Source organism: Gastrolobium bilobum, unplaced genomic scaffold (assembly GCF_033153095.1).
Source record: "Gastrolobium bilobum isolate Gb01-03AN ecotype WA unplaced genomic scaffold, APGP_CSIRO_Gbil_v1 utg12170, whole genome shotgun sequence".
Classification (NCBI taxonomy): Eukaryota; Viridiplantae; Streptophyta; class Magnoliopsida; order Fabales; family Fabaceae; genus Gastrolobium; species Gastrolobium bilobum.
In genome coordinates, this window is record NW_026898901.1 from 365,205 (window position 1) to 383,861 (window position 18,657).

Genomic DNA, 18,657 nt, shown 5'->3' on the forward strand with positions numbered 1-18,657 from the left:
GTGATTGTGAGAAACATGGAACAAGTTGTGTTGCTAGTTGATGATTTAAGATTACTTTCTGGGATTTCTCGCTGTAGAATATGTCACGAAGAAGAATTTGAGAGCTCCAAAAGCTTGGAAGCTCCTTGTGCTTGTTCTGGGACCGTTAAGGTAAATCCAAACTTTCTTAAGCTTTTCTGGGTTTGATTTTTCAAATTGTGATTTTGGGAATCTTCTCATCAATATCTTTGTTTTCTTGTCCAGTTTGCTCATAGAGATTGCATACAGACATGGTGCAATGAGAAAGGAAATACAACTTGTGAAATATGTCTCCAGGTACGAGCCTTCAGTTTCTTGTTTTGATTTGTACTCTGCACAATGTTTTATCATTTTTTATTTTATAAGTTTCAGTTGATTATGATTTCCTGACGCTAAGAAATTCCTCGTTTTTTAATAATGAGGAAAAAGGATTGTTTGTGGTCCCTTCTTCTTCTGTTACTCTCCGATGATAATTTCCTTTTTGACGTTTTTCTCCTGTTTTATTGCGGATTGCAGTGCCATTTTTATTTTTATTTTGGGGTCTTTGCTTAGTATTAAAGTAAAGTCTCTCTGTAGTATTTGTATTCCATTTCGGTAGCAATGCTTATTTGTTTCTACAGAAGAAACCCTGCTTTGGTTTTAACTTGTTTTAATCTTCAATTCCATTTAATAATTTTGGAAAATGGGGTCCATGGAATTTTTTACTTTTAATGTTTATACATTGAATGAACAGAGTCCCCTTTTGATGAGCACGAAGTGATTCTTTTTTATATATTTCCTTTGTTTTTGCAGCAATATGAACCTGGATATACAGCACCTCCAAAGAAATCTCAAGTATGTGACGCAGCAATGACCATAAGGTAATTTCTCCAATATATATTTTTCCGTTTAATTTAATTGAATATATATAACATGCTTATGTTGAATGCAACACAATTTTAGTTTTCTTGGTTGCAACATGTCTCAAAGTCACTCCTCTTTTCCGCGTGCATTTCAATCAAAGTGAACATATGTGCCTTGCAACTAATTATTTAGCCTCGATCATTTCACAATTCTAAAATGTGATACCTTTACTAAGCTACGTTGCAATACTTTTTCTCTCAAGCAAAAAAATTTATCTTTTTTTTTTACTACTTGTTGTGGTGCAAAATGTTTTTTTTAAAAATTATTTTTAGGAAATTTGACAAATAGAAGCGAGTTATTGCCAAATTATTTATTTTTTGGTACACAAAATTTATTTTTTTAACCAATTTTAATTATTTATTTCAGGGATAGCCTACAAATTTCAAGGAGTGAACAAGAACCGTCCAACAGAAGAATAGTGGAAATAGTTGAAGGAGTAGCATTAGAAAACAATTACTCTGAATGCACATATGCTGCAGATAGAAGCGCGTCTTGTTGTCGATCACTGGCTTTAGCTGTAAGCATTACTTATATTTTACTATTTATTTATTTTTCCTTCTGTGGACGGTGATGGATAAATCTTAATCGAATTCAGATCTTTTAAATGATAGTGAATAATAGTGTGGATACTGGAATTGGGGTACATGCCTCTTTGTTGAGTTATAATTAATAGATCTGAAATTGGACACTTAGGATATAATCATGTTGCATGAACTTGAAAAATAATTGAGTCAGAGACTCCAACGTAGGTTGCTATTATTGCCAACTAGATTAGCCAGTTTTAGTCAACGGGGTGCCGCCACCAACACATGGCTCTGAGCTATATTGCATTGACCTTCAGCATATTTTCTCTTTAAGTAAACAAAGGATTTGATCCTTGGGTGTATTTTCGTGTAATTCAAATCAACAAGGAAAAGTTTTATTCTCTTTTTGAGTCACGTTTTTTATAATCTTTGGTTGTGGTGGATTTGCAGATATTGGAATGAACTCTAGCAAACTTTAAAGTAGTTTAACTCAAAATGCATGTTGATATGTCTAAAAATAACTGGTGCCTTTTTATTGTTGCAGTTTACCCTCATCTTGCTTGTAAGACATCTTTTCGCATTGCTTGCAAATGGAATGGAAGATTATCCATTTACAATTCTTACGGTAGGTACTTGGTTTTTTAGTTTTCAACTAAAATGAAAAAAAAAAAGAAGGATAGAAAAATACCTGCTTTGTGAATCATTCATCTAACTTTCAGTTTTGTTTGTAGGTCTTTATACTAAGGGCAAGTGGAATTATTATACCCATGTACATAATTATTAGGACGATCGGATCCATTCATAATAGTATTGGGCACCACTATTATCAGGTTTAAAAGTTTCTCATTCAGTTACTGTTTTTTGTTTGGACAGACTAATTCTCCAATTTCAAGTTTGACATGAAACCACAACTAAAAATGATTGTTCCTCTGTATGTCAGGATTCTAACAATGACTCATCAATGTCTGATGAAGATGACGAAGAAAATGAGACTTCAAATGATGTTATTTCAAGATATTCATAGTGTCATAGTAGGTCATTATATTGCTTCAACTTTTATCAGAGCATTATGCTGATGCTCTGTCAAATTTCCACATTTTATGGGGCATAAATTTGTTATAAAAAAGAATGCAATTCAGATCGAACTTGCCGTCTTTATACGGTGTCTATCTACTCTCTACCTCCCAACAAACTAAGTATATATAACAACCAAATTCACCTATGTGTATTCACTTGTAAAACAAGTCTATTCGACTATCGTCCAAAACATGTACAACGGGACAGCCTTCAATTTGTTAGTTGAAATTACATCGACACTTCGACTGCAACTATTGATAGGCAGCACACGACCAATGAAATAGGTATGTTGGATAAGAGACCTTATCAGGATTCACATCAACATACATGGCTTTAAAGTATTGTTCCTTTTCATAAGAATGAATTTTACCATTTCTATGATAAATCCAACCGAGGACTAGCAATTTGATATTTCAATGGGGAAGAATTAGTTGACACCGGTATAAAAATAACAATGCTTACACAAAACTTTAACCTTTGATCTACTTATATTTAGCTATAAGATATTCTATCTATTTCTTCTTCTTCTTTTTACATACTTATTTTGTCTATCACTCTTCAACACTCTTATATCAGAATTTTAAGAAGAAATAAAAACGGTAAAGGTAGACATGAAAAAAGGTAAATAAAATAACTTATTTTTTATATTTAACAATTTTAATTTATTAATCATGTAAGCCGTTAGAAACAAATAAAATCAATGACTAGATTGAAAATGAAACTTAGATGGGTGTGCGTAAAAGAATTTCGATAGTAACTTTTTGTTATGAAATAGTTACAATTTGGGGAGATATTGTAACTGTTCTCTCTGTAACAACTTAAATTAGTGGATTAATCGGTTGTACTATTATATCATCAACCCAATTTTGCTTGAAAGAGTTGGTTTCAGAAAACACCTCTGGTATTTACAATAAAAGGTTCTCAAATTCCCCAGACTTAGCAGCAGCCTTTTCAAGAATGGAAGTCGGAAATCCTGACGAGATGTGATTAAATAAAATGCATTATTGCAGTTTCTGAAAGCCAGTTAGCAATGGACTTTGGCTCAGTTAGCAGTCCCGTGTCACTCATTCCGACAAAAATGAGGTCCACAAGCGACAAATTAAAACTTTGTGTTAGGCCCATATGGTATCAAATAAAGGGCATATCAATGGATCTTAAGCACGTAGTGGTTGTCGTGGCCCAGTCCCATGCACATGCACAGTGCACTTATATGTTCGATAATTTCACCTTGTTAATATTTTTCGATTAATTACGAGATTCTTCACTAAAATTGGATTTCTTAATAAAAAAGTTAAAAGTTTTTCTTAAAAAGTTTGTTTCCCTAATGCTAAATTGATAATTCAATCCAAAATATAATATATTACTGTTTATTAAAAGTATGTAGCCTATTGTTAAAAAAAAGTGTGTCGCAACACATAAACTCATGATCTAAGACGATTTTCTTTCCAGTATTCTTGATCTATTACCGTTTATGCATGTTTAACTTTATTGCCACCTATCTAGTAATAATTAATACACATATGCCAACGAACTCGCCAAATTTCAGAACTTGAAAGAAGGTAATAAATTAGTGGAGATGATGATATAGATCGCTCCAGTATTGCGTAATTTTTGTGCCCTCTGTTTATATTTTTTATGATCTATTTTTTAATAAAAATAAAATTAATAACACATTTTTTAATATTTTTATTTTAATATTCTTTTATTATTAGATGAAATATCATGTTAATTTTTCTATATTATTTATGCTTATTCATTATTAATGAAGATAGTATAAAATTTCACTAGATAATAAGATAACGTTAAAAAATGTTGAAAACTGTGTTATTTATGGTTTTTTTTTTCTTAATCTTCATCATAGTAAATTAGTAAGACTACTTGTATTTAAAAACTTATAGTTTAGTTTAATTTCATTTTAAACTTTTTCCTTAGTTTTATACATGTTTATAGTTAATTAAGGAAAAAATATTATTGTCTTAATAGTTTTATTTTTTATTTTAATTTTATCTATTTATTTTTTAATAAATTAAAAATTAATATTTAAAAATATTAAAAATAAAATAGTAGAAATATAGCACCCATTAACAAATCTATTAACATTTCAAAAGAAATAAATAAGAACTTTATATTATCTAATCCTAATTTTTTTTCAGTAAACATCTAATCCTAATTTAATTACATTACAAAAAGTATAAAAATATATATATATAAGAATGTTCATCTTAATTCTCTTTTTTTGTTTTTTTTCACAACGACGCATTAAATTTTTTATCTTGGGCAACAAATTCTCGTGAATGTTGAATTGATACACCCTTTATTTGCAATGGTCATATATCTCCATTAGCTTGTTGAGTTTGATATTGTTTCTGACATAATTTTTTTTTCCATTTTTTTAAATTGTTGTAAGGAAAAAAATTCAAAAACTCTCCCATGATTTAATATTTTATCACTTAGTCCCATATTGTTCCTTTTTTTAATTGCTTACCTATTTTGTGTTTTTTTAATTGTTCATAGGGTAAAATGGATAAATTAGCTAATATTTAGTGACGTTAATAATGGATTTGGATAAAAAAAATACAAAGAAAATAAGTTATATAAAAAAATATAGAGGATAAATGATTATAAAGCAAACCATGTGAGGGTTTTCAACTTTTCCCTATTCTTTATGCCTGTACATCTAGCTTTCACTTTTTCTACCGTCAATGTAAATAACTTATCTACATTAAGCTCAAAACGATGTCGTTTGAGGCAAAAATGAAGTTATTTTTGTAATTATAATGTATTTCAAAATTATAATAGTCTTTTTCATTAAGCTCAAAACGATGTCGTTTGAGGCAAAAATGAAGTTATTTTTGTAATTATAATGTATTTCAAAATTATAATAGTCTTTTTCATTATAATTTTTTAATTTTTCAACCTAAAATGACGTGTTTGGGAGCGAATGTAGATAACTTATCTACACTCACTGTAAAAATATTAAAGTCATATATCAATTAAATAATCCAAATCAAAATGTTAAGCATGTTATATATATATATATATGGGTTTTATAATTCTCATTTAACATGAGAATTACAATTTTCCTACATACCCTTTGATTTCCGTCCTGACATGGGTTCTACATATAATTTTTTCTAACACATGGGTCTCACATGCTTTTTATCTCTACAACATGAGATTTTAATTCTCCTTCAACATGAGGATTATAAAACCCTATATATATATATATATATATATATATATATATATATATATATATATATATATATAAAAGCACCTTATACTTTTTTTTGGATGGGCAAAGCAGGTACTTTACTTATATATGTAAATGAATTGATATACTTGATACGTAAAGTATTAAAAAATATTTCATTCTGGTAGCTCAATTGGTCCATGCGAGCTGAGTAGATGGTAAAAGGGCTTCGGTTCGATTCCCACAATGTTATCTTGGGAGAGACATAAGATCTTAATCCCAGACTCATCCAGCACTTGAATTAGTTTTATAACCGGCTTAAAAAGTTAAAACTTATGAGAATATCGGGGAAGCCTACTCGTCTCTAAGAATTAATTAAAGTTGGTATAAAAAAAATCATAATTCTTAACTAGGAAAATCATTCAAATATAAACATTAACGTACAGGTGATTATACAAAATTAAACGGGCAGGTTACTCATAAATTAGGCATATAATATACAAACGGCTTATAAACTATAATTACACTATTGAATTTCATATTTTAATCATAATAATGTTTTACTAATCTATGGATTTGGCTCACCCATACTTATTATAATTATATTTTAAGTTTGGATTAATGAATTTGTCGTTACAAAGCATTAAATAATCTCCATATAAGTTATTATCAGAAATCCCAGCCAAGCTAAACTTTTTAGTTGTTATGATAAAATAAAAAAACTGTATAAGTGCCAAAACTTTTAAGTTAAAAATTTTAAAATATTTCTAATTTTACCTGTCTCTTTGTCGGATAATCAATAAATCATGAAAAAATTTAAGAAAAAATTAAAAGAAAATAAATAATTTCAGATCATGCATCCATACATATAAAGTGCCTTTTAATTATATAATTACCTTTAAATATAAAGTTAAGAACTTAGGGAATGTGATCTAATTGAGAATTAAACCCCTAACAATGATGTTAATCTCCTTTTTTATTTTCTTTTTTTGGTAATGTTGTTATAATTAAAGTGCATGTTTGTAGGACAAAAATTATTTTTCACATAGCAAGATTATATATATATATATATATATATATATATATATATATATATATATATCTGGTGTGTGTGCGCGCGTGCATACGTGTATGTATATGTATATACAGTGCATTATTTTTTATCCTGTTGTGTGCGTGCATTATTTTTTAAATATTTATATTGCATTTTTTTTTTTTTATCATTTATCATCAATGAAATATAAAAAATTTCTACCTTTGTATAGACTGCAGTAAATAATAATACTGGATAGTTATTATAAAAAACCTTAAAAGGTAATAAAATCAAATCACTGAATCCGGTTTTGATAAAATGATTGGGTAATTAATAAAGGGTTTGCTTTTTCTGCAGTTACTGCAGATAACTTATTTGCAGTAAGCCTAATACGACGTCGTTTTGGGCGGAAATCATGGTGTTTTTGTAATTTTAATTTATTTCAGGGTTATAATAGTCTTTATATTTATAATTTTTTAAGATTTCAATACCAAAACGGCGTTGTTTTGAAAATAAATGCAGATAACTTATCTGCATTAACTGCAGAAACATTTTTCCCGTTAATAATTTGGAAGAGATCATAAGTTTGAAATCCATATTGTTAATTTGTTTTAAAAGCTTATAGCTGGCAGAGATAACTGGAGGAATTTTCATTTACGGTAAGTTCGAGCCTCATTCAACACCAACAAACGGTTGTGTAAGAAGATAAGATTACATATTTTAATATTATATACTTGAAGTCATTTATGCACTCCGATTTCAATTGCATGTTTATATCGAATGTATAATTTTGTTTATTTTTATTAGATAAGAGAGTTTTTTTTAATCCTAGAAGTGGTTCATTTGCAACAATACAAAGAAAATTAACAAATAAAAATCTTTCATGGAAGCCTTTTCTTTTCTTTTATATATATAAATAAAAATCATAATAAATCTGTGTTGATGTCAGCAAAATCTCAATTAATTTTTTGATTCTGTGTTTAAATATTGTTCTGGCTAAACGCTAGGCAATTCAAAAAGTTTTGATCATCCATAAAAATGGAATTAATTTGCAATATTCTTTGGTAGGTATCAGTAATGAGCAAGATTGAGTCTCCATTATGGAGAATATATTCTAGAAAGAGTAAAAAATATTCCTGAGGTATATTTTCTCCAAATCTTGCCTTGTATAATAATAATATCTATAAAAAAGTTCTCTACATTTTTAGTTGCCAACTAATATCCTGCCGTGTAAAATAATGGTATGAATAACAATAATAATAATGGTTTAAGCTTGTATAATAATAATATTAGTTGCCAACTAATATCTTGCCTTGTATAATGATAATACTCGTTGCAAAAAATTTATTGCCCATAGTATTTTACTAGTACTTATATCAACATCAATATGATTTCATGGAGATTCCAATACAGAAATGACTGAACAGTTTCATCACATTCACAAGACAATGAATCTCTGCTTATCAATTGCCTTGCGACCTTCATCTTTCGTGTTCCTGCTGGTATATTGATTAGTTCTTGCCATTTTTTTTGTTTTTACATGTTTTCTTATTATTGATATTCATGGTATTAACCTCATGGTCAATGAAGGAGAGGTTCCCATGCTCTGATTTAATCTATTATTCTTCTTGGTTTCATTTGGAACTGAAAGAAACAATTGCTCATAACATACTGTGTTTAACAACATTACTTTTTATAGTTAAATTAGTTGATTTTATCATTTTATTAGAGCCCTATGACAAGGAGTATCTTTTTACTTTTTGTAACGCTGTCTGTGTTAAACAAACATTTGTTGTAGGCATATGGTGCCCTGATAGTTCTGGTCTCATTGATGCCATGCTGGTATGGCATAGTCACACACATGGAGAAACGTGTGAGTTTGAACTCAGAAAATATCGTGTCCCAATTTCCATCAGAAATTGAGTACTCTGCTGAACTCTTACACCCTATGAAATCATCATCTACCAATTTAGCAAGATTTCTGAGTTCATCCATTGATACAACGAATATCTCTTTCTCTGATATTGAGACCAAGGTTAGTATATTTTCTCATATAAATCACATATATCAATATATTGTTTGATTAATTTTTCTATATATTTATGTGTCATATTACTCGCCTGGAACACGAGAGTAATTGTCTCCTATTGTATAGCATGTGATGGAACCCATCATTTCTTAAAAAAAAGAAAAAAAAAGGAGAGGAGCATGGAAATCCACGAGTAAGTAGAAAAAAAAAATTTAATGTCGTGTTAAAATAGAGTAATATAACCCTATATTTATATAAAAACAGTTTCTTTGTGATTTTATCTTTTTTTGTTTTGTGTGCAATGTAGGTGGCTCCGTTTTTATTTGAAGCATTTAAGACAGTTCCTCACTTAGCCCAAATCTCATACATAGGGATGGAAGGTCTCTTTTTCTCATACTACATTGATCATGATAAGGCACTAGCAATGTACTCTAATTCATCATCATCTTCGTCTTTAAATTCTGGTGCCTCAAATAAAACCTTATACTATATCCAGCCTGTAAATCATGAAACTGGAGAGGTTTTTGGGGAAGCAATAATATCTAACCCCTCTATCAGTGCAAGTTGGATTAGGGAAGCTGTTAATATTTCACATGGTTTTACTTCATTGGGAACCAAGTGGAGCAATGGTCATGATCTTTTGTTCCTCAGTTCAGCTAGCATCACAAGAACAGGAGTCATCTCTCTAGGGTTTTCGGCAACAGCAATAACTGATTTTGTTACTCGTATAATTAGCCATCAAGGCACAACCTCGTATTTGGCTACCAAAGATGGAAAAGTTCTTCATGTAGAAGGGTTTCAACATACCCATTTGGTGATTTCTAATGATGCGGTTTCCTTCCAATCAGTGAACGTAAATGGTGATTTAACGGGTAATGAGGGCAATGTCTCGTGCAAGGATAAAGCCGTTGCTTCTAATTTGAATATTCGGGATTCTGAATATTTAATTCATTGCTACCCCATTGATATAATGGGAATAGAATCGGTACGTTTTTATATTTGTACATATTTGCTGAATCACAAACATAGAACTATTTTCAATAAATTCCAATAGTAGTACATTTACAATTAAGAGATGCATCATATCTTCACTAATTAACAGGGATTTTATTTTCTCGTCATAACTGCAAAACATTGAATTAATGAATAATCAGATTTGAATGTTAATGAAAGAGATATTCTTTCCTAAGCCCCGTTGTAAATGTGACGTTAAATATTATATAGAGTCTATAGACTATAGAGTAGCGCCCATAATGCTTTGCATGGAATTGAATTAATAATTTTAATTCAAAGAAAGAACATAAAAAATAAAATTTTAATAAAGTAACACGTGCTTGAATTAAAATCAGTAGTCAAGAGTAGTACTGTAGCAATTTAACATTGGGATTGAATAATTTTTCTTATATCTAATTTGATAATGGTTCAGGTGTATGTTTTGGCTGTGCCACAAAACGGAGTTGTCAGCTTTGATGTGAATTATAACAGGAAGGGATTGACACTGTTGATTGTATCGATGGTGATGATATTTATTGCTATCTTGAGTTTTCTATACATAAATGGTAGAGCCACAGGGAGAGAAATGCATTTGATTGCCTCACTCATCAAACAGATGGAAGCCACACAAGAAGCTGAGAAAAAGAATATGAATAAGAGCGAGGCTTTTGCTAAAGCCAGCCATGATGTTCGGTCTTTTCTCGCAGGTCTTATGGGTTTGATAGAAGTGTCCAAGGAGTTAGTTGTCGCCGGTTCAGAATTGAAGACCAATTTAAATCAAATGGATACTTGTACCCAAGACTTACTAGGTAAATGTCATCCAAACTTGATGTGATTGTACCCTTTATATAATTATGAATTTTAATTCTTATATGGTATCACTGACTTGTTTTCTTTATATGCATACATAATTAGGATTGTTGAATTCTATACTTGACACAAGCAAAATTGAGGCAGGGAAATTACAACTTGAGGAAGAGGAATTTGATGTATTCCGTCTTGTGGAAGAAGCAGTTAATTTATACCATCCCGTGGCTATGAAGAAAGGTGTTGATCTTGTGCTGGACCCCTGTAATGGTTCTGTTATCAAATATGCACGTGTGAAAGGTGACAGGGGAAAACTTAAACAAATTTTGTGCAATTTACTGAGCAATGCTGTTAAATTTACTGATGAGGGGCACATAGCAGTTCGGGCATGGGCTCAGAAGCCAAGTTTGCAGAACTCAATAATCACTACTAATCAATATAGTTTCACCAAACATTTTTCATGCTTATTTTATAAGAAAAACGAAGCTCATGTTGATATAGAAGCCATGAATTCAATCCAACAAGATCCGTGTTCTATGGATTTTGTGTTTGAAGTGGATGACACAGGAGTAGGAATTCCTAAGGAGAAGCACAAATCTGTGTTTGAGAATTATGTCCAAGTCAAAGAAACTGGACCTGGCCAAGGAGGAACTGGCTTGGGACTTGGGATTGTTCAGTCTTTGGTAGGTATTACTTGTTAGTTATTTTTAAATAATTGTGAATGGTAACATCACTGAGCCACAAATTCCCTTGATAAAAATCTTATCTTATTTTCTTTAGGTGCGTTTGATGCATGGAGATATTGGAATTGTGGACAAGGATAAAGGTGAAAAAGGAACATGCTTCAGGTTCAATGTGCACCTAACTGTATGTGAGACAGAGATTGATGATAGCACAAGGGAATTAGGTGATGGAAATCAAGCTGAAGGAAGAACCATTCACGCTACTAGTACTAGTCCTAGGCCTGAGGATTCTTGTGTTGTTCTTTTGATTGCAAGCGAGGAGCGCCGAAAAACTTCACAAAGGTTCATGGAGAGATTAGGGATTAAAGTTAATGTTGTGAAGGAATGGAAGCATCTGTTCTACACTCTCATCAAGATCAAACAGAAGGGTAACCTTTCCAGTGGCAAAAGTACTCCTGGGTCTACAAGTTCTCATAATTCTCTTGCCAGAGCCAAAGGAGTAGTTCCTTTGAGTGGTATGGATGGAACTGAGTATATGCCTTCAGTCTTCAAGAAGACACATAATGGAGCTTCCCCAGGTTTCATCCTGATTGTAATTGATGCAAATGCAGGACCATTTTCTGAACTTGATAAGATTGTGTCCCAGTTCAAAAGAGACCTTTGCAACCCCTTTAAGGTTGTTTGGTTGGGTAAGCCACTTATACGTAGAATAATTGATCAAAATGACATTGTCATATCCCAACCTTTTCATGGTAGTCGTTTGTGCCAAGTTATAGAGCTTCTTCCTGAGTATGGTGGTGCTTGGCAAAGTAATTCTAGTAAAGCAAAGAGAGAAAGTACTCATGATCATAGAGCTGGACTGGATTTCCCTCCACTGGAGAGATCACGAGTATCCCCATATAATGATAGCTCATTCCAAAGTGTTGAACAAACTTGGAAGGGAACTCAACAATCAAATGGAGATCCTTCACATGTTTGGCCCAAAGCTGCAAGAAAATATCCAGTTCATCAGGGGGAAACACAAGAATGTGGAAAACTCTTGAGTGGTAAGAAACTTTTGATTGTTGAGGACTCTGCATTGTTACGAAAGCTAGCTTCGGCTACTTTGATTCCCCTTGGTGCAACTATCGAGCAATGCGAGAATGGTGAACAAGCTGTGCGGCTAGTTGATGAGGGTCTAGCTCGGGATTTTCCTAATCCTCCTTATGATTACATCTTAATGGACTGCCTGGTAATCACTATGGACTATATATGGTTTAAATTTTAAATTATGATATAATTTAAATTAAATAAAAGGTGAACATTATGGTCCATTAATGCATATCATGCCCAGAGTGAGTTGTTCATGATTTATTAAAGGTTGAATTCTCAATAAATTAATGCTTAAGTCTAGCTATTAAATATAATTAATAGGTAATAAATAATTCACAACTCGCTTTGAGTACGTACTCATAAAAAAAAAATGGATACTACATAAGTGATTTTTCATTGTAACATAATATGTGCTTTTAATTTTCTATGATTGATTCAACAGATGCCAGTAATGGGTGGGCTTGAGGCAACAAGGCTGATACGAAATAAGGAGAAGCCCTATGGTGTTCGCATTCCTATCATTGCATTAACTGCTCTCACTGATAAAATGAAGAAAGAGGATGGAATGGACTTTCATATAGTCAAACCCATTAAGAGAGAGCATTTACTTGAAGCCATCAGATACATACATGGTCAAGAGTAGGGGCGAAACTGGATCGAGCCGGCCTACAGGAGTCTACGGCTTGGTCTATATCAGGCTAGGCCTGACCTAGTATATTTTATATAATAGGTCGGGCTTGAGCCTTAAAAAAGCCTGTTTAATAAAAAGGCCGTAGGCCCACTTTCAAAAGGCCGAGTCTATAAGCCTACAGGCCGGCCTATATTGTACTATTTATTTTAAATAAAATAGAGTAAGTATGTCTTGAAGAAAAAAAAAAAGATATAAATTCAATCAATTGCAATTATTTATAACTTAATCATATTCGATTATATTTTAATAGAAATCTTACTTTATTTCTTATATAGGAAGTACCAACATCTCAACATGTTAGATTGTGTATATGAATATATTAAAAAAAAAATTGGCAGAGGTTATACTTACTACAAGCATCATGATATGTTTGTTGGATTCATGTAGTTGTTTTAATTTACATAGTATGGATTTGTTTGTTGGATCTGATGAAATATATATTATTTAATTTGAGCATTTTGCTTTTGAAAATGACTTAAATGCATATTGTATTAGTTTTGTTATGATTCATGATTCTGTTTGGACGTTGAAATTATGATTTTTGGTGTAGCAACAAAATTTGAGTATTTTGTAAAGTTGATTCATGGTTCTGTTTGGAAGTTAAAAATTAACAGGCTAACGGGTCAAGCCAGGCTATTTGTTTTTTTCATAAACGGGCCAAACCAGGCTAACAGTTAGACTCATACTAGGCTTGGGCCGGGCCAAATTGAAATTTTTTTACGTAGGTTTGGATTTTTCGGAGCAAAATTCGGCCCAGCCCAGCCCATTTTCACCCCTAGTCAAGAGTGACACAATGTACAAGTCTTTCTGGTATTCCTCTTTTATATATAATCTGTATATAAGCAAATTAAAGTGGGAATATACGTATGCGCTTTTTAGCAGTATTAAAGTGACTTATATAGATATTTGAATAGCATAAATTGGGAATCATATTTCAGTATGCGTGTTAATTATATATTTTGAAGGAACTGAAATTTAACTGATTTAACCGATGGGTAGGCCGTACTAATTGTAATAAGTAATAACCACCAGAGGGAATATTTGATAGTAATGTCGAGGGCATTCGAAATATAAAAAGGAGCCTGGATGTTAATATAACTATTTTCGTTCTTAGATGTGAAGCATTAATGGGCATATATAATTAGATGTGAAGCAATGATTATTTGTCCCGTAATTTTCAAATAGCATATTTGCCATCAGATCTTTACTAACATGTGCCAAAGTTCTACACTGATTGGAATGAGTTGGGAAGATAAAAGGGACACAAACATATATGATATATGATATGTAACTTGGAAATAATGATATTTTAAAAATAGGAATAAGTTATTCTATTTACTTTTTTTTTTACCTACTTTACCTACCAATTTTCAACACTGTTAAATCGGAATCTCAAGAAGAAATAGAAATGGTAAAAATTAGTTGAGATTCTCATCTAATAGTATTGGAGAATGATAGATAAAATAAGCATGAAAAGATATAGGTAGAATAACTTATGTTTTTAAAATACTTGTTTTATCAACAATTTCCGTTGCTTTTATACATTTTAGTCTATATTTTTTTTAAAAAATTACTGGTACAACTGAGATACCTTGATGATTAGATAAATGTTATTATTCTATTATGTTTATAATGGCTAAAACTAATTTACAAAACATTAGTGTTTTTCTTCTAATTTAGAATTTTTGTTATTTATGTTAAAGATTATAAAAATGTATCTTAATCATATCGTGTCTATATTTTTTAAAATTTATTATATTCACATATAAGAATCGTTTCGTATCCGCGTCCAGTTTTTATGTGTTTTCTAGGTATACAAACCCCAAGCTATATCGTGCTATTTGACACTACGTATCTTCGGGTGATATGCATATTTTTAACTCTCTCTTTTTTTTTCTTCTAAATAGTTTATCTATATGACTTATGCACTAACGCCTAAAACCATTTTGGTGGCTATTTTTTTGCCTACGACCAAAATCTTCACGGTTCATTGATTGAAAAATTTTGCACATGATGATTTCCTAAAACGCGGAATGCAAAAATCTCTTGCATTATGATCAGACCAATATAATATGAGCTGGCCAATATGTATCGAGTATAATCACACACAGTTGATGAAAGAAGATTTTGGGTTGGATTATCTGCTTCTTGGACTGTTGATGGCTGTTTGTAGTGAGATGGACATGATTCTCCTTTGGCGCGAAGAGCCTGACTGGGGTGGGTACCTACAATGACACTCCGACGTTCAAGTCAGTATCAAAGTCAGGCTTATGTTATATTCTTACTGAATTAGATCGTTGTACCTAGCATGTACCATTTGTTTATATAGTGAATCTGATGCCGCCTTTGGTAGGCGGTATGTCTTCTGATTGGTTGTTTATGGGCTGCAAGTTCAGCTGGTGTCTTTCTAGCCTTATCTCTATATGTCAAGCTATCTTGGTAGAATGATGGCAAGCTAGAGCTGTCTTCCATGTATTGATTCTATGGCGCGGTGGCTCTTTATTCGTATTATTGATCACTTTCTTAACTCTGAAGTCATGTTTAAGGTAGTTTGAGCGCGATGAAACCATCGCGCCCCCTGATTCTTTATGCGCGATATACATATCGCGCATTGTTTGGGCCCTGTGTGTTTGGGCCTTTAATCTTTTGGGTTTTAGCCCTTGTTGGGCCCATTGTATTTTATCCAGATCACCCTATAAATAAGTACTTTCTTATTCATTCTTTGCATCTCTTTAACTCAAGTGTCTCTTAATAATATTATTTTGAGTGAGGCGTATTTTCCTAATATAAGATAATGATATTATTTTCTTTTTGTATTTAGAGAGGTTGTAATTTTTTTTACTTAATAAAAAATCTTCTTTGATCTTATCCGTAATTTTTCTCTATTGAGTTTTTCACGTAAATCTTGGTTGTCACTTCAATTGACATATTTGTTGATCTCCTAACAGGTGGAATTATGATAAAAGTAAAAATAATTACATTGTTAGTGTCTAAGAAAATTATTAAAAGGCATAGCCTTAAATTTAATGATTATGTAATCATTGACTGTTGCGTAGCATAGAGAAACTCCCGCTGAATTAGCTCACAAATTGGTGTAGCTACTATAATAGCCCTAACTTAATTAATTAGCAAATTACATGTAATTAAATAATTAAGCATGTTTTAGTGAGTAAAATTAAGTATAAGGCTTAATTAAATGAATCTGAGTCACTTTGAAGTTAAAAAGTGTACTCAGTGAAAATTAAGGGCTATAAATGGGTGTAGGCAAAAGTACCCAAAATATAAAAATAAAAGTGGAAATATTCCTAGAATAATATTCCAGACTTTTGGGTGAAGTTTGGTAATTATTGGAGTTAAATAGATAGACGAACCAATACCCGCTTAAAGTCACTTAACCTATGTTAAGTGACTAAAGAACAAAAAAGAACCCCAAACCCCCCAGAAACCCGTCGAGAAACAGAAGGAGGGAAAAAAGAGAGGAAGAAGAGAGAAAGGAAGGAGAAGAGGGAGAGAGAGAACCTAGGGGAGGCAAACGTTGACCAAATCTATCCATTCAAAAGTCTAAATCGCTTAGAATCTCCTCCTCTTTCATAATCCTAGCTTTGTTTTGAGTGGGGAGCATTGTGGAGAGGGATATTGGCTCTCAAAAATTCGCCCATTTGGGAAATTTGGGGTTTTGAGTACTTCAACCTCCATTGAAGCTTAAGGAGCCATCAATCCTTGGTTGTGCAACCATTGGTGGTAAGATTCTACCCCTTGAACCTTTTTTTCATGGAAAATTGCATGAGTTAGGGTTCAATGAATAGTAAATTGGGGTTTTGATGAAATGTTGTTAAATTAGCTATGTTCTAGGAAGAATAGAGCTTAAAGCATGTTGTGAAAAATGCTAGGAACGACGTTTAATCGGCGAAAATGAGCTTAGATAGCTAAATGAGTATATTTGGAAAATGGCAAGAATATGATTCTTGATATTGGACTTTCTTGCAATTGTACTCAATGGTTTGGTTGATTGATGATTGTGTCCTAATGATGTCTAGGATTGAGGCATTTGGACCAACCGTAAGTGATCAACCATTGGAGCAAGCTATGGAGCTTGATTAGCTCCATTGGATAGGTGAGTTCATGCTTATGTTTGGTATGAATTGTATAGCTTGGTTGATAGCTATGAGATGTTATTGGATGCAATATGTGTTAATTGCATTAAACCTTGTGTAGGTTTTGTTTGAGAAGTGGAATATCGTAATTAACGGGCTGTGGAATCCGTGGGTGGTGAACAAAGGTCGAATTGAAGCTTGAGGTAAGCCTTCGGACCTTGGGTGTAATTCCCTTGATTGTTCCACCAAGCCCTGAAAGGGTAGTGGTAATTATAGTGTATATAAATGCAATGAAATAGTGTAATGCTTTGTTATACGTATGTGTATGCATTTGGTGTGGCATAGGATGGTGTTTCCCTATGTGGTATGTTGCATGACGATGCGTAAATCATACTTGGTAGTTAGCTGGCCAGTAGGACTATTTGCATTTGAGTTTCCTTAGGACAGCTTGAGAGCTCGAGGAATTTCTCCTGGAGATGTTATTGCACTTTGCATAGATATGTATTTACTGCATTATTATTGTTATTGATATTACACTGATATGGAACTGTGGGTGGAGAGATGCTCTAAGGACCCCTGGTTTACTGGATATATTCGTATATCTCACCCCGTGTTGTGGGGATCCCCTTTCAGGTAAGGATACTACAGGAGCCTCTGGTGGAAAGTGGCCATATCTGGATTAGCCTATGCATGAAGTGTTGCATTTTTGAGATTATACATGTTGTTTTGTAGCTCATATGTATAGAATTGTAATTAATAGGCAATGATAGATTTATGATTTGTATATTGGAATGGACTTAGCCTATGCTCATGCCTTTGGTCATCTCTTTTGTTGATGGGAGCCAAGGGAATGATTATAGTGTTTTGTAAGCTAAGTTCCATGATTTGTAAAGAATATGTACTGTAAATGATGCCTACTTGAAATTCAATATATGCATGATTGTTATGTATTGAGTTATTGAATTGGTTGGGCTGAGAATCAATTAGGTACCTTTTGTTTAAATTGGAAAACGTTGTGAAAATAAAGGTTATGCTGCCCAAATTCTAGCTAAATCTCATGAGGAGAGGTTGGATGAGTGCTAGGATTAAGTTTTGAGACATGAACAATTGGGGTTTGGAATGGGGATACATTTTCCCCTAGACTTGGACTTGAAAAATGAGGGTAATGGAATTCCCTGGCAGCGCGCTTTAGCGCCCTGCTGCCCCTGTGAGAGCCAATGCTTTCGGCCTCCTCGCGCTGGAGCGCCCAGAGTGGGGGCTTAAGCGCCCAGGGTCGAGCGCTTGAGCGCCCTGGTTCGCGCTTGAGCGCCCTCAGCCGCTGAAGGAGGAGATGTTTCTGCCTCTGCGCGCTAAAACGTCCCAAATGAGGGCTTAAGCGCCCAGGATAGCGCGCTTAAGCGCCCGATAACGCGCGCTTGTGCGCCCGGTAGCACGCTGAAGCGCGCAGGGCCTGTGATCAACACTCTCTTGTGTTGCTTCCAATTGTCCTAACTTGGGCTACAGTGCTCTAAATGGGAAGC

At 32.7% G+C, this 18,657-nt stretch overlaps 2 protein-coding genes across 2 annotated transcripts; both read left to right on the forward strand.

Moving 5' to 3' along the window:
- LOC133285259 (uncharacterized) lies at positions 1 to 2,510 on the forward strand. The gene is made up of 7 exons (XM_061482469.1): positions 1 to 150; positions 244 to 315; positions 811 to 878; positions 1,288 to 1,438; positions 1,990 to 2,070; positions 2,177 to 2,275; positions 2,386 to 2,510. Exons 1-7 carry the CDS (start codon positions 16 to 18, stop codon positions 2,467 to 2,469), a joined length of 690 nt encoding a protein of 229 aa, XP_061338453.1. The 5' UTR covers positions 1 to 15; the 3' UTR covers positions 2,470 to 2,510.
- Positions 2,511 to 8,163: 5,653 nt separating this feature from the next.
- Positions 8,164 to 12,995, forward strand: LOC133285243 (histidine kinase CKI1-like). Its single transcript, XM_061482454.1, has 7 exons — positions 8,164 to 8,250; positions 8,547 to 8,783; positions 9,085 to 9,762; positions 10,204 to 10,579; positions 10,686 to 11,260; positions 11,358 to 12,491; positions 12,795 to 12,995. Exons 1-7 carry the CDS (start codon positions 8,164 to 8,166, stop codon positions 12,993 to 12,995), a joined length of 3,288 nt encoding a protein of 1,095 aa, XP_061338438.1.
- Positions 12,996 to 18,657: the final 5,662 nt, after the last annotated feature.